At 43.6% G+C, this 17,115-nt stretch overlaps 1 protein-coding gene across 1 annotated transcript in view; it reads left to right on the top strand.

Annotated features, from left to right (window-relative positions):
- The window catches only part of USP10 (ubiquitin specific peptidase 10), a 414,101-nt gene extending 399,760 nt beyond the window's left edge, over positions 1 to 14,341 (top strand). Inside the window, exon 14 of the mRNA XM_078669861.1 lies at positions 13,180 to 14,341. Coding sequence (XP_078525987.1) covers positions 13,180 to 13,367 — 188 coding nt within the window. The 3' untranslated portion in view covers positions 13,368 to 14,341. The remainder of the gene's footprint in view (positions 1 to 13,179) is intronic.
- The last annotated feature ends 2,774 nt before the right edge of the window (positions 14,342 to 17,115 follow it).

The following is a 17,115-nucleotide window of genomic DNA, read 5'->3' as shown; positions in this document are numbered from 1 at the left end:
TCGAAATATGCCTGTTAGATTTAGAATATCTGTATTACGTGATGTAGAGCCGTATGTTGGGTTTTCTGCAGCTAGTTTGGCCTCCCAGGAAAAATCGGGTTTTACACCTCATCTCCCTGGTTTACAAGATCCTATCATTCTTTTTGTATTATGGTAAGTAAAAGAAGTGTAAGGATAGTTGGTGTTTTGTTGCTGATAATGATGTTTTATAAGTTTGTTGGTTATGGCTGTATAAGGTTATGCCTTTCTCAAAATTGTGACACTGGTGATCATGTCTTTGGGATACAAGGCATTTTTGCAGGAGACTAACAAAATAAACTAAGTGTTTTCTACATGCTCCTATTACATACAAAACAGCTGTTAACATGTAGATGGCAGGGCCCTCTTTTTTGTAGCCAAAACGTAAAATAGCTTAATTGTCCATGGTGTCGTTTGCAGGGGTGGGTTGTGTGATGTCCCGCTCTGCACAAAAATAATCGCTCTGCCCGATTCATGCTTCCCGTCGACACTAACTCAATCACAGTTTGTCCAGTACTTTAAGTGCCATGATTATGCACTCTGGCCATACCATCTCCACCCCCCCTCCTTACAGTTTTCTGTAGCCAACAATTAACTGCGCAAGCAGACCTATCAGATCGCTACATCTGCTCCCTATCTAGAAGTAACCAGTTCCTATAGCTACAGGCTATCAACTCACACTATCCAGCACAAAGCAGTGTGAGTCTTCTAGGGAAAGCATGGTGTGTGGGAGAGCATGGTGTGTGAGAGGCAGCAGTGTGAGTCTTCTAGGGAGAGCATGGTGTGTGGGAGAGCATGGTGTGTGAGAGGCAGCAGTGTGTGAGCGACAGCAGTGTGAGAGACCTTTTATTTATGTTTTGGTTTTTCAAACATAAATAAAACGCATTGTTATCTGCAATATCATTAGCTCAAACTCGCGTAAATACCCGACCTATTGCATTGCAAATGCTATACGTCTCGCATTTGCGAGAGATTAAGCTATTGGCATTGTAAATGACAATGCCATTTATTTATTTATTTTCAAAACCAACACATAAATAAAAATTGTTATTTACAATGCCAATAGCTCAAACTTTTCAAAAGGCGAAACCATTGCATTGTAAATGCTTGTTTACTTTTCCTGTTGGCAACCCTGCCAGATGCACTGATGTGAACACTGGTGACCATCTTGGATGGGGTGATCACTACTGCTACACTACTATTTGTAGTTTGGGATGATATTAATTGAACATATTAAGCTCTTGTTACAGAACAGATTGTAGACTCATGTCCTATTAAATCTTGTTTACAAGGACACAAGTGCCTTGTTTGCTCAACTGGAGTTAAAATGGTAAATTTTCCATGTCACTATAACGGCAAATCTGATGATGCTCAAAGCCAAACATTATAGAGGGTGGTAGAGGCAAAGGTGGCGAGAAACTAAAATTACTGTAGCAGTAATGAAAAAGTGAGCCAGAAGCAATTCACTTAAAAAGAAAATTAGAGGAACCATTTGTTGTTACTGTTTAGCAGTTTACAGGGGAACAAGTAAGTGTTTTGGTCTTGTTTTGGCTAGCCGTTACCAAGATCAATCATGAAATTCAAGTTTGACCTTGATGCAAGTTCCTTCACCACCTTCATGCCAAAGAGTTTTCTGATATGTTTGCGTTCTGCACCCGCAAACGGTAAGCTGAGGTGTGTGTGCATCATTTTATACCTTTTGTTGATGAAGTAACGATCCGAGTACCACATGAGTTTGCATTCTGTAACGCACGCCCTACGTGGCATATTTGGTCTCATTGCCTTAGTGTCATCTGTAACACCTGTGATGTGTTATCTGGTCATCAGATGTTAAGAAGGCTTTGCATACATCAGCTCTTATACCCTCAAGGTCAGCTTTCATTTTTAATAAATACTAGAGACCTGTCATTTTCATTAAATACTCCCATATATGCATTAAAGTGTATTCAAAGAGATAGATGGATTGCTGCAGAGGCTTTTTTCATGAAAGGATTGACCAGTAATAACTGCTCCTGGAATGGAAGTTGCTGGGGGCTTCTGCTGGAGTGAGTCCTCTCCCTTAAGTGCTGCCCCAGAGGTTCTGTGGGCCTGAGAAGTGGCCCAGAGGAGTTGCTCCAGAAACACTGAACTTTTTTTTTGGGACCACTGGAGCCATCAGTTGGACCCGGCAGCAAAGATGTCAGATTTGTATGAATCTTTTTCTGATACAGCTTCACACTTTTCCTGCAGGAGAATTTTTAGCCCCCTAAAAAATATGGAAGGTAAAATCTTTGAGGGTAAAAATGCTTGCTGTATCCCACCCTTGCACCATCGTGGTAGGCCTAAGATTGCAGCTAGATCCTAAACTACCACTTCCATTGTTTATGTTTTATATAGCGCGAACTAGACCCGTTGTTGGTGCTCAGTGCTTTTTGTATTACTTTTACTTAAAAATTCATAGCTCTGGTTCACTCTATTGGATTTTTGTTGTTTTGGGGTCATTTTGTTTATTACATTATACCCTTTTATTGTGTCACTGCAGTTTAAATTCTGTACATTCCTTTGCTCCAGTGGACCCTGTCACTTTATGCACATCTAAAGAAGGTTATCCCAGGATTTCTAATTGTAGCCTGCTTTTACTCCTCAGGCACCAGATTCCTTTATCTTTGTGGGACTTAATCCACTGCTGTTCTCTGTGGGTATTAATCCACATAACATAAATCTAATTGTTCTGTAGTTTTAGTTTGTATTTATTCCATAGAAGAAGACAAATATGTTCTATCTTTGTGTATAGTTTATGTATGGTTTGTCCTAACACTGTATGTTCCATTGTCCAGTCTAAACTGCTTGAGCTATCTGTGATCTGGAAATTCATTTAATGAGTAGTGTGTGCATTAGCGCCATAATTAGTTTGTCCCCTCTTTATGGTTTGAGTTGTGTTGGATTTCTGAAGTGCTTATGTGCAAAGTAGAAATATGTTGCCCGTCAAATCTTATTTCTCTAGGCTGTATTTATATTGTTAATTTGCTCCAATTAATCACACGTTTTCCTTTAGTAGGACCACAAAGCATGTTTTGATAGTATTGAAGATTACTCTACAACTGTGCATCACAGCCCAGAGTCTGATTACGTTTTATGGATGTGCATGGTCAATATTATGCATATGCCAATATTAGTAAGGTGTGGCACTGGTTATGAGATTGGGGGAGCAGTACCAAATTGCTTAACTATTTCATTTGTTGGTAAAGTCCATGTGAGTACTCTGAGATGCTTAACACATGTTCCTCTAGTAAAGCCTGACTGCCACTCTACCAGGACTGAGCTAAGGATTTATTAGTGTGACTCCAAGGACCATCTTTGGGGTATTGTTATATTACATGGTAAAGCTACCCAGACATACCACATAATATTCCACTTTCCTACACTCTGTAAAGCATTTGTTTCCCTTTATTACGGCTCTCCTAGACCCTTTGGGGGCTGCATGAGAGAAACCCTTTTTCAGCCTGGCAGTCCAGAGGCATATTGCCAGATGATAGACCCACAGCAACTATGTCTTTCATTTTGATTCCAGAGTGGATACCAGGGGCAGTGTCAGCAGCAGCCTATCCAGTCCCTACTGTCCTTATGAGCTCAACAGCATATGAATCCTTTTGACTCCTCCACCCCAAGAAATCACCTTCTATGGGGGAAACAAGCTCTCATTTTGTCAGTCAGTGGGAGGTGATCATGATTGACTTCTTTGTGTTGAGCTGATCTGCTGGGGCTAAGCCCATCCCTTCCCCCCCAGAATCGACCCTTTTACCTTGGAGTATACCCGACAGCACATGCCTGAATCCTGAGGCAGAACTCCTTGCCATGCTGAACAAATGGGTGATGCCTCTGGAAGAGATGGAAACAGATCCCCACAAGGTGTATGGGTTCAGGCCTCAGCTCAAAGTCATGTTAGGAGTGTGACCTTATTCATGGAAATGTGATCTGGGATTGCAAAGCCATGGTGTACATCACAGACCATTGCAGGAATTCGCAAAAGCCCTATTCCTGCTGGAAATCTAGAGTGGAGTAGTTTCCTCTCTCAGGGATGTTCCTGAGCAAGGTCTGCACTGCACTCTGTTTTTGGATAAGTAGAAGTCTAGGAAGAAGAATAAGAAAGCCACGTGGGCCTGGTCCCATCTTACTGCTCTTCCTCTGAGAAGTCAGTCTGCCGCTCGCCCCTCAGATCCACTCCTGGTCTTTTGCCGAGAACCAGTTCTGCATATGATCCTAATGCAGCATTAATGTTCAGGGCCGTCACCAAAGTCCCAACCGATTGAGGCTTTCAATAAAACCATTTTGCAAATCTTTGGAACCCTACGGCTCCCTCTGGAGCTCATCAGGGACTACGTATCGTCAGAAGCCTCCAGTCGGGTTACTGTGGGGGAATCTGTCCTTTGCCCCCTTTTGTTGTGCCTCCTGAACCTTTTTCTGGTCAATCTCAAGCTCCGTGTCCTGCAACACAAACATGCCGGGTCCTGCCACATTGATCCTGGAGGAGGAAGCTGATCCTATTGTCTTGACATAGGTTTCATCCTGAAATAGTTCTGACATACCGGACTGCAGTGCGTTTTGACAAAACAGCACCTTTATCTGGGAGCCGAATTCCAGCAACTTTTTTGGATCAGATTCTGACCAAAGGCAACCAGCTTTTGGTGATGTAGATGATAGGTTTTAATTTTCCCACACTGACTACTACTTTTATTTGAACCTACCAGAGGGCAATAGATTGGACACTTCCCCTTACGCGGAGCTGGGTTCTCGATCTGTCCCTTCAGTGGAAGAGACAGCCTCATTTGCAGTGGTCATCAGGTGAGCAGCTGAATTCCTGGAGTTACAGTTGCTGTCAGGTAGAAGAGAGAACCAAGGTCCTGACTGAGGTTTTGCAGTTGAGGCAGATCTCGTCCCACCCTTGCTGCCATTCAGAAAGCCGTAGCTAACACACTCATGGGTACCTGGTCTAAACTATTTTCCGGCCGACCGCAAATAGGCAGGTAGCGCAAAGTCCTAGATCTGCCCTAGAGGAATTTCGTGCCAACCTGGTCTGAGCTATTTAAGATGACCAGGACGTGGCCAAATACTTCATAAGGTCAGGACTGGACAGTATTGATTGCGTAAGCAGATCCAACTGGACTTGCACAGTGCACTGGCACCATGCATAGAGGAGATCCATTGGTTTCTTTGGTGCCTTTCAGGCATCACTCATGAATAAGCCTCTTGATTGGTCTCACCTATTTAATGAGAACGCAGAGACTGCATTAAAGTGCTTCTGAGAAAGAGCCACAGTGCCCTACCTCTCTCTATCCATGCATGCAAGGCAGTGTCCCCAACAGTTTGACAGCTTTGAAGGCATCAGGGGTTTTCTCAAGGCGCACATCCCCAGCAAGAGGCACCTCAGTCCTGCCTGGGGATCCAGCAGACAAAGCCCAGGCCTCAGGAACAGTGAACCGTAAACCCCCTCCCATCCTGCAGCAGCCTTCAAGCCACTTTAATTTGACCTTAGCAGCACATGACAACCCTTGTGGAGGCAGAATGGGTAATTTTCTCCAGGGGTGACAGGCTATAACATCCAAGAGGTGGGTCCTGCAAATAGTTTCCTTTCTGACCTGCCGTATTTCCCATCTACATTAAACCAACTTTTGGAGGAGCACTTGTCCATTTTTCTGCAGGAGGCTCAGGCTCTTTTGGCGATTGGAGCTATAGAGAGAGTTCCAGTCTCTGAAATCGGGACGGGATGCTATTTCCTAATGCTGAACAATGGTGTATGCCTTTGTCAAATTTTAGATGTCTGATCTCTCAATTCCTTCCTGTGAAAGGACCCATTAAAGATGCTCATGCTGACCTTGATCTCTCTGCTCTGGATCTAGGAGACTGGACGGCATTGTTGGACATTCAGGGCAGCTATGTCCATGTTCCCATCCTGCAGACCCAACATGCGCTACTTGTGGATCAAGGTAGGACAGGTGCATTTCAGTTTGTCTTGTTCCTCTTCTCCCTCACCAGTGACACTCTGGTGTTGACAAAGTCGATGGCAGTGGTCGCCACACATTTGGAGGTCAGGTATATCAGTCTTACACTACCTCAATGGCTGTTGAAGCGGAGCTTGCCGCATTCAGTCGGGGACCACTTCAAGATGATGGCAAACTTCCTTATCAGATGGATTCACTATCAACGTGCTGAAGTCACAACTGACTCCTTTGCAGAGGCTCCCTGTCATCTGAGACCCCCAGTTTATGAAGCGTTATTGAGCCTTCCCTTCGGATCTGCGGGTGAAAGACAGTTGTGCTAAAATCCAGATGTTTCAGCCTTCATCTTGGATCTCAGTGAGGGAAACTGAGGCTTCTGGTCTTCAGCATCCTGTTTGTTGACCATTCTGATAGCATATGCTGGCTCTGCTGTGTGATCTGAAGTCTTACTGGGTTGAGCTCCAAGGGATCTTGTAGAATTCCATCTCTGGTTTTGAGGAGACTGCAAAATATCCGCAGTGGTGGCTGCTCAAGCTCAATTGGACCAGTGGCAAACCCCTCTCCCTACCTCACCCAAGGCTGACAGTAAAGGCTGATGCATCACTGCTGAGTTGGGAAAGGTCATCGGGAGAAGTGGAGATCAGAGGATTGATTCTAGGCTCCAGCGGAGACCCATCTCAACATTAAACTGTTGGAGTTGCGGACCATTTACTTTGCTTTGAAACCAGTCCTTCCATCCATCAAGGGAAGACTGGTTCAGGTCCTAACAGACCACACCACTGCCATGTGGTATTGCAAAAAATGGCTGTGTGTGGTTTTGAGCCCTGTTCCAGGAGCCTCTTGAACAGGTGACTCATAAGGGTAAATTTCTTAATTATGCACTACCTGGCGGGATATTTGAACACTAGGGTGGATGAACTCAGCCGGGGGATTACGAATGGCGGTTTACATGTAGAACTGGCACAAGGCATTCTCCAGCAACGGGAACCCATTCTTGATCTCTTTGCCATTGCAGAGAATGCACAATGTCAGCACTTTTAAGCGTTGACGTTACCAAGAACTCTCTCTCTGAGACACGTTCCACATCGATGGAAGGATTGGATTGCTGTTGGTCTTCCTGATGCTTTCTTTCCTGCCTCAACGACCAGGCCCAATGTACCTGGAACTTGTGGTCAAGAGCTCCAGTCCTTCGAGCACGCTACCGCTTTGAGAGGACCTTCTTTTACATCTATAGGGCAGGGTTTTACATTGGGCTTGTGCAGTCTAGATCTCCATGCTTTGAGATTAAGCGGCAGCAGTCAACTGATTTCAACCTCCCTCCGGAAGTAGTGGATGTCATCCTTGCGGCCAGGCATCTTTCAGCAAAGTCTGGGTTTTGTTTGCTTTATTTTTCCCCCAGGAAAACTACCATTGGGCATTGCTAAAGGTTTTTTGTGTGCCCTTTCTGCATTTTTGCTTTTACTGGACCAGCCGCCTTTGTTAAAATTACCTTTGATGTAATTTCTTAAAGGCTTGATTCATGTGTTTCCTCATACCCCCTTTGTGATGCAACAGTAAAATCTTAATTATGTGCACCCATTTTGAGCTGATGCACAGCTGCCCTCTACACCTTCGCACACTGTGGACAGTTTTTCTCATTGTGATAACTTCAGCTCATCACCTGAATGATACTCAGGCTTTTTCAGGCCAGCCCCCCTACCACACAACCTTTCAGGGTAAACTGGTGCTGAGGACAAGAGAGAGTGACCTTTCTACCAAAGGTTGCCTCCCTTTCATGTTGAACAGTCGATCATGCGACCGCTATTCTTTGCTCCACCTAACCCCACGAAGGAGGAGGAGAGATTGTGTTGTTTGGACCACAAGAGCTGTGATCTTTTTTTATCTTGATTGCACTTGTGACCATTGGGTAGATTGGGTTCTCTGGGGTGCAGAAAGGCAAGGCAGTGCAGGAAAGGACTTCTTCCAAGTGGATAATCCTCTGCATTAAGATCTGCCATGCTCTGACCAAGAAGCATCGTAAAAAAGCACTGAGGGCACACGGAGGGCATGTCCTGATATGCCAGGCCACAATGTGTGCATTAGTGCACAGGTCCACGAAACACTACTACTTTGACAGCCAAGTCCAATGGGAAGGGCATTTTGACCTTTTGCTTCTGCAGGAATTCTTGGTCTCAGCCGTCGCACAGACTCACCACCTCGACAGGTAATTGTTTGGCATCTATTCTAAGGATGAAGAATCTGCAGTTAGAAGTATCTGTCTGGACGTTGCACAACACTGCGATATTAAGTGCATGCCGACATTCCATTTCTACAAGAACGGCCAGAAGGTTGACGACTTTTCAGGAGCAAATCAAGCAACTCTGGAAGAAAAAGTGAAAAATTTAAAGTGATTTGAGATTTGTGTTTTTACATTATTTCTTCAGGGTCTTGATCAAAGACTTTGCAAGTGATGCGTGGAAATACAGGAGCATCAGGTGGAACTACCCATGTAGGAAACTTATGTAGCTCTCAGGATGCATGTATTGGCCTGATCCCAGAATATTACTGCTTCATGTAAATTATCATTTTTTTTTACAGTAGGAGCTAGCATCTGCCCAGTGTTGTCTTGTGTTCAGGGGTCTTTCACTGTCTCCTCTGTACTGCCCCAGAATATGGTGCGTGCTTCGCTTTGTAATTTTCTTTGCTGGAGCCTTTTTCATCATGATACCTTATTGGCACCGAGCAACAAAGTGCAACTTACTCTTTGATACCTGATATCCATACTAATATTATAAAGAGAGAGCCTTTGAGGCGGGTAATCTCAGTAACCACAGCACCAATCACAACACCCAATACAGCGTTGGAAAGGGCAGTTGCAGCAGAAGGACATAGACTATGCAGACGGCCACCATATAACATATTTTTTTTAATTGTTTTTATTAACTTTTCAAGAAACAGTGGTGTTCATCACAATCATACAGTGCAAGACATACAATTGTACCGTAGGACACCATATACATTTAAAAGGTAAAAGAACCGTGCCAGCAAAGTAGTCCCTTGTGGGCGTGTCTGCGTTGTGCTGTGGGCGTGACTAACGCTGGGGGCGTGTGGTACGGCCATCACATCGTGGGCTGTGGGCGTGTGCTGGGGGCGTGTGTCCGCCCTTCTTGCCATGTGAGTCGTACATAAAAGCGCCAATTACGTTGCTGCGCAGCATCAAGGGGCACGCTGGGGGCGTGAGACGCTGGGGGGCGTGTGTCCGGCCTTCATGCCATGTGAACGCAATTGCGCCACATCAAGGGGCACGCTGGGGGCGTGTGCTACGTTACGCCCTTCATGCCATGTGGGTCGTACATTAATCAGACGATCATCTGCTGTGGCCGTGTGCTGGAGGCATGACAAACGCGTTCAGCTGGAGGCCTGGTAAGTAACATTACTGCAGACTCTCCTGCGCGCTGTTACTGAACTCTCTCATTCAACGAAATTAGACGCGCCTGCTACCACCAACCAGGGCTCTAGCCGGGCTCAGGCGGCGGATCAGTACACTAATTACACGCGCCTGATAACATCAACCAGGGCTGCAGCTGGGCCTCAAGCGGGGGAACATGCGCCTGCTAACATCAAACAGGCCTGCATCTGGGCCTCAAGCGGGGGAACACGCAATTAGCATGTCTGCGGGGACAATTACTGCAGCCTCTCCTACTCGCTGTCACTGAACTCTCTCATTAAACGGATTTACCCGAGGCTGATAACTCTCTCATTCAACGACATTACATGCGCCTGCTAACCTCAACCAGGGCTATAGCCGGGCTCAGGCGGCGGCTCACTACACCGATTACACGCGCCTGCTAACATCAACCAGGGCTGCAGCTGGCCCTTCTCCGTCCCTATTCTAATGAAACAAAAAATTTTGTCTACCGCGAGATTTTAAAATAAATTGCCCTTGCCAAATACACACATTCTTTTTCATACCCGGACAACGTCGGGACGGGCTGCTAGTTCAGATAATAAAGGGGGAAAAAAAAGTATCTATCAGGAGAATAAGTTACTTACCTTTGCTAACACTCTTTCTGGTGGATACTCTAACCAATTATTCCTCACTGCTCTATCACCTCTCCATTCTGTGGAATGGCCTCTTTCCAATTAGACGGTCCCAAAATAGAAATCAGCATACTGGCACAGATAATTGGCTTCCGGGCTTCATTTCCCTGGGTGTGGACAGAGCCTAGAAAGAAACTGATGACATCGCACTTGGGTGGCATGCGCCTGTGGACATGGGTGCAGTGACAGCCAGTCTTACCGTTAGCATCCCATCTCTCAGACTTCCTCAGTGCTACAACAGATGACTTTGGTCATCTCTCACTGGGAGACTAGGAGGTGACTAGCTCAATCGTCTCCAGATTGTGATTTTCATTCTCTTTGCCACGGCCAGGAACAGGAATTGTCCTCCATTTGTGCCATGCACTTTGTCGGGTGCATTCAGTTCCACCGGGTGTCAGGGCCTGCTGTACACATTGCAGCCACTCCTGCTTATCTTCACATTAATGAGGATCAGGTGCAGCTGATTCTCGTCACTCCAGATTTGGCAAGGAGGATCTGACCTGCTGATATAGATACACTCAGCTGCCTAATCCCCTCCAAAGGGGAGCACACCTGCTCTAGCAGCAGGATGGTCAGGTTCTGCACCCCAGTCCCTTCACACTGCTGCTACCAAGGTGATGATAAAGCAGATCAAACCCCGCAGTAGAGAAAAGAGGTATACATTTAAGTATGTCGTCCTTCTATTTATACATTTATCGCACAAGATTATTGAGAACTCCAGTTCAGGTCAAAAAGACTAAGTAGTTGACTGATTCTATATGGTCAGATGAATCATTGCACCTCATCTTATTACCATACCTTTTGTTGTAATCGTAATCTGGAGTACTAAAAAAAAAAAGTAATTATCGTGAGTCTACCCCTAGGTACTTTTAATTTTTTTTTTACCTCAACTGGACGATTGAATTTGTTCTGAAATAAGATAAATAAGAACTCCCAGGTCCACAGACCTCGGTTGATGATGAAGCATGCCACGTAACATTGTGGGTAAAATGGCCTCTTAAATGTCTTTTTATGAACCCATTGAACTTCTTAGTTGTGAAAAGATAAAAGTGACCATAGATTGGAGTACTCCAGTGTCTTGTGTGATGAATATTGATTAAGCAGTGCCTACTAGAATTTGTTTGCTTACCCAATTAAGTCATGGATGCTATCTTGATGGCCAGGAAGCCTGCCACCGCACCCATCTACGCAAGCCACTTGAACATGTTTGTGTGGTGGAATGAGTTAAAAGCCATTAATCCTTCTACATCTTACATGTTGGATGCCTTACAGTTTGTATCGCTGCTTGCACAGCAGGGGTCTGGTGGTGGCTGCAGTTAAAACCTATCTAGCTGTGCTGACTGCATTCTTTACTTGACCAGCCTTCCCTGTTAAAATCAGCATTAATGATGTGTTTTCGGAAAGACTTGCTTTATTTGTTTCTTCAGCCGGATTTGAACCTTGTTTTGACTTTCTTCAATTGAGCTTTTGCACAGTTGTTTTGTACCTGTTCTTACTCTAAAAACAGTTTTTAGTGTCGATTTACTGCTTCTTGCAAGGTCAGAGAAATTCAGACCCTCTTTGTTCATCTGTCCTTAACAATTTCTTCCCAAAGTCTGTTCTTTGCACCTGTCCAACCTGCTTACCAAAAGTAGGTGACTTATTTCACATGGGCTTCAACTTTCTTTCCTCCCACCCCATGCAACCAAGGTGGAAGAACATCTGCATAGGCTGGGTGCCAGGCATGCAGTGTTGTACTGCCTCGACGGCACGTGCCTGTACAAACCAGCTTTTCTGGGCTTCCCTGGCGCTAAGAAGGAAAGTATTCTATGTGTCAAGATCTACTATGTCCTATCAAAGAAAGATCCTCTGTAGGGTATTCACTTTGGATGCAACCAGGGCCATGATTGCTTCCAACGCTCTTTTCCTGTGGTAAGGTGGTTGCTGACGTCTGTCAGGCAGCTACGAGTTTGTACTTCCATGCTTTTACATAGCACAGTGTCTCGCCTCAGTAATGCAGAGATGAGTCCTTGGGTAACTGTCGCTAGTAATGCCCTCTTTCCAGGAAGGCATTAGTTTGGGACTTCATGAGGTTAGTAATATACAGGAACATGTGTCCAGCAGAAGGAAATGTTACCTGTCATGTGTAATTATATTTCTAGTGGATACATGTTCTTGCTGCAGAATCTCATTGCCCTCCCCCTCATGAGCTAGTTCTGTGAATAATATCCCATGGTATGTGAACATGTTATGTGCCGTATTTGCCTCTGTCGTGGCTCTCTTGGTTCCTCTCTGCATGCCGTGATGGAACACAGCAAAAAGAATTGACGAAGGTTTGATGGTTAGCATCTAAAATACATCCGTAACATCACGTCTAGAGGCGGAGTTGCAAAAGGCGCTGCATTGCACCATCTGGCAGTGTTGGAGAATAATAGATTGGGTTAATAGTTTTCCATGTCTGTACGAAGTCTTGAAGGAGTATTCATAAAACAAGGAATATACAAGATTATTATGTAGCTGCACGAAAAAGCATTAGTGGAGGGAAGTACATTTATCTTTTAAAGCAGAACTTTGCCACCAAGTGACTGCACTTCCACTAGTTGGTAATGAGAACCTTACAAAGAAGCACATAATATACTTGTAAATCGTGCATTTTCTTTGAACTTCTCCATTGTATTAGGCATTGATGGGGAACAAACACTTAAATCTTTGAAACTTGTTGTTTGGGATCTTAAACTTTAAAAGTGCATTCAACTGCAGACATTAATGTAAACTTCCAGTAATGCTTTAACAGACTTCTTTTGTTTTAACATCCTTTATCAATTAGCTACAAATAACTCATGGTTCAGTCGTTAAAACAATTCATGTATTTTTATACTTTTATGCCACTGCTCAGTTCGAGCAGTGGCATAAACGTTTTACCATTCTATTTTTATTTCTTTAGACCCAATAGGTTTTTAGAAAATAAAGTCATGAAAAAGCTTAATTACCGTTTTTTGTTTGTGTAGATTTTATATCATCACTGAAACAGTATTAAAGCATTCCAGGTGGAAAAGAACCAAGCAAGCCTTAATTGTATACTTTATGTATAATATTTATAAATGTCTTCTGCCCTGTTTCTCCGTAGTTGTCTATCACCATGGGAACAGCGCAACCGGCGGACACTACACTACAGATGTCTTCCAGATTGGTCTTAATGGCTGGTTGCGCATAGATGATCAGTCAGTCAAAGTTATAAACCAGTACCAGGTGGTAAAATCGTCTGCTGACCGAACAGCCTACCTCCTGTACTATCGCCGAGTGGACCTGCTGTGAAATTTTCTTCTCTACACTGTGTGCACGCCTGATAACTGCTTCGTAGGCCGCAAGCTCTCACTATTGTTCTTTCTCTCGTCCCACCCCGCACCCCTCCCCCTCCCCCTCCAACAGCTCCTTTTGAGTGCTTCTTATTTTTTTTTTTTTAAATGTCCTCCAAGTCAACAGATGCAATTTTGGAATAGCCTTTAGCTTATAGTTTGTTAAAGACTATTCTTAGCCGTACCTTTTAGGTCTAAACTAACGGGGTGAGGGGAAGAGTTAAAGCTTGGTAAAAAAAAAAAGAAATCAAAGTAATAAAAAAAAGGAAAAAAAATACATTTTATATTTCCAGAGTTACTGCAAAGGTCTAACCTAAGATGTGTGGGGATTTGAAAGAGGTTCCCATGTTCTAATTTTCTAGTAGAACAAACCCTTTACCAGCAACGCCATTTTTAGATTCGTGTGAAAAGAATAACGTTTTATCTTAAAACAAAGTTGCTTTCTTTCCCTTAAAGTGTTGGATCAATGACAACAAAATACATATATATATATATATATATGCACATATGTATGTTGAACTATATGTGAACAAGTGTGTCAGAAGGAAGTTATCTAACATACTTCTGGAAAAAAGAATTAAATGAGTTTACAAAGTGCAATGTGGATAGGTTCCTACCATGAGATATAACAATTGTGTGATAGGGAAACTGCTTTAAGGACTCTGACTCATTGCCGATCAAATATTTCGAGTTGAGATGTTAGTCTATCTTTAGATGGGTGATTGTAACTTTATTCAAACTGCAATTATGCTTCTGTGTACACAAGATTTTAAACAAATAGGCATAACAATGAAGATTGATATTCCTTTTAAGTCTGCTTTGTTTAACTTTGCTGTCGGCTCCTATATTGTTGAGTTCCTACATGTACACAGTTTAGTGATATATAGGGGTAAAAAGTTGTCGCCCATCAATAAAATCAGAAAAAAATCACAACACTTGTATGTTATCTTTCATGCTCCTGACCGTCCCAGATGTGTTACAACACGATCATTGTATTGAGTGGGACACATACTTGATCTTTTAAAGATGCATATGCTATTAGATGCTGTGTGCTGGAAGAGGGTCATGTTTTTCATACACATCATTTAGCTTGTATTTTTGTTTTCTATTGTACATAATCCTAAAAAAAAAAAATCTCCAGTTTCTAAAATAGCCATTGTAGCAAGGTTTGACAATTTATACTTGTCTGTGAAATGGGTTAATAGTTTGTGGAGGTACAAACCAAAGCCTCTGGTGTTTAAGTTTGTATTTTTGAGGGGAAAGTGAGACGTTTATACTACTGAATTTGTTTTGTACTGTTTACACCTTTGTTCATTTTTTTCCTGACGTTTTATTTTAGCAAAGCCCAATAAAAATTGAACACAAAATGCTATTACTTTTCAAATCGACACCATTGGATCAGAGATGAATCGCAAGTTAGTAAAGCTATGATGTTGTATTGCTCTTTCGGAAGCTACTGTATTTTCCTGTGTCTCACTTAATTCAGCTTTCATTGGTTCATAGGTTCTACATATGCATACTTGGAACACTTATTCGTGAGTAAGGGTACCTTCGAAGATTCAACAGCATTAGAAATCTTTTTCACTACCACCGAATCTTCTAGAACAGTTTTAAAAATGGTTTAGTATTTAATTGTTTTGTTATTCTTCAGCAGCGGCAGATTAACCCTTTTATAAGAATTCCAAGTCCCCTTACAACCGTGTCCCACTGTGCAAATGCCTTTTAGATTTTTGTTTGCCACTATAAAACTGCTTGGAAGGACAGATGGTACTGTTGGAACAAAAAAAGGTCAATGCTGGAAACAGGTGTTGGACCGGTCGTCCTTGGCGCCGTCTTCCCCCAAACCTTTTGCCTCACTCCTCCATATTACATACCACCTGCACTTCAAAGGGAAATCTCTAGAAGCTTCCCCCACTTCAAAGAAGGCTCAAGGTATAAATATTGAACCTCAGACACCAACTCTTTAGTACACTGCTGGACCTCTGGAAGACAATGCCAGGAAGTGACTGCTGTGCTGAGGAAGGGACTGTGACTGCCGGACTACTGCCCTGAAGGACTGCTGGCCTGCTGTGCTGACCTGCTGCTCTCTGGCCTGGGTGAGGACTGGACCTGTAACCTGAACCCAGGGCCACCAGTGTTGACTCCAAGGGCTACACTCTTACAACCACCGCCTGGACTTTTGAACTGTGTGTCCTAACCTGCCAAGTGGTACCACCCCATTCCTGGACCCTTGGAAGTGGGCCTGAAGGTACTCTGCTAGCCCATCTGTGCACCCAGTCGAATCGATGCACCCCCTCTGCTATGCGGCACAACCCCAGGCAGAACCAAAGCATTGCCTCTGCTACAAGGATTCTTCAAGTGTAAGGTCTTTGCATCGACCTTGCAGCCTCATCGGAACTACCAATGCATGACACATTCCTGACACAGGCCCACGTATCGCAAGCCTCTTATCAATGGCAGCCTTGACGACATGCCTGACTTCGTATCGCAAGCCCCACAGTCACTTCAGAACCAGCCGGTGTGCAATACATCCTCGACGCAGGACTCTCGTGGTTGGCCTCCTCGACTACCTTGCATCGCAGCCTCTGAGCTCTCTATAACCGACGTGGCGCAACGTATATTCGGCCCAAACATGGCATCACCTCGGCTGCGCAAGGCATCCTCAACACGGAACTTAGCAATTCTCCACAACCAGAATTTAAGGTACTGTTGTTCAGCGGTTCTAATTGGGACCCTGTAACTGGCCTGCACTCCATCGTGGTTGACCTGACCATTTGACCTTGTCCCGGTTTGGCACAACCAGATATCCACGATTGGCGCTTTGTTGCACTATTTTCACTGAAATCTTAAACTTTCATATCTCCAGTTCTACTAATTAAATCGCTGTTCTGATCTTGTGTTATTTGATATAAATTACTCTATTTTCCTAATCTGTTTTGGAATCCTTTTGTGGGTTGTTTACACTGTTACTCTTTGAAATGTTGCACACATTCTTTTCACATTGCATCTGAGTTAATTCTATTGCTCTGTGCCAAGCTACCCGAGGGTTGAGCACAGGTTAATTTACTCAACCAGCAACCCAGTTTCTTACAACAGGATTAAAGGCAAGTGTTTTTTTGTTTTTTTTAAAGAGTGAAATCCTCAATTCATTAATTACACTGAGTCATACCAAGCAGTACGGATCTGACAAATTTCTTTTAAAATACAACAAGCAGTAAAATTGATTTCTCAAGAGGAACTTTGCCCACTCAGTCATCTCGAGTGTCTGGTTCAAGGCTTTGCTGCCTTTAGAATTTGTGAACAGAATTTGTGTATATCCTGCTGATATGTGCTGCTGTTTCAGGCTTGCATCCTGTGCAATTAGCTTGGAGAGGCTATAGTAGAGTTTTCAGAAGCATACGCAAGCGAGAGTTCTGTCAGAAATTCTCTTCTTAGATGGCCTGTCCCAGAACGCTCACTTAAAGACATTAGACACACTCATCAGGGTCATTGCTGTTTTAATAGAGTAGGGCAGGCACGTTGGACTTTAGGGTGGCAAAGATGGAAAGAAAGGGTGGAAAACAAATATGTATATCTACAGAAAAATGTGAAAGGATCCCTTAACAGATATGGTGTGATTCACAACCTCTTTCTTGAAAAACTGTAAATAACCTACCTGACGCAGCACAAATTTCACAACTTCATATTTAAACAGTAGTTCAAGTCTT

This window comes from Lissotriton helveticus, chromosome 12 (genome assembly GCF_964261635.1).
Source record: "Lissotriton helveticus chromosome 12, aLisHel1.1, whole genome shotgun sequence".
Classification (NCBI taxonomy): Eukaryota; Metazoa; Chordata; class Amphibia; order Caudata; family Salamandridae; genus Lissotriton; species Lissotriton helveticus.
This window is presented reverse-complemented; position numbering and strand designations above follow the sequence as displayed.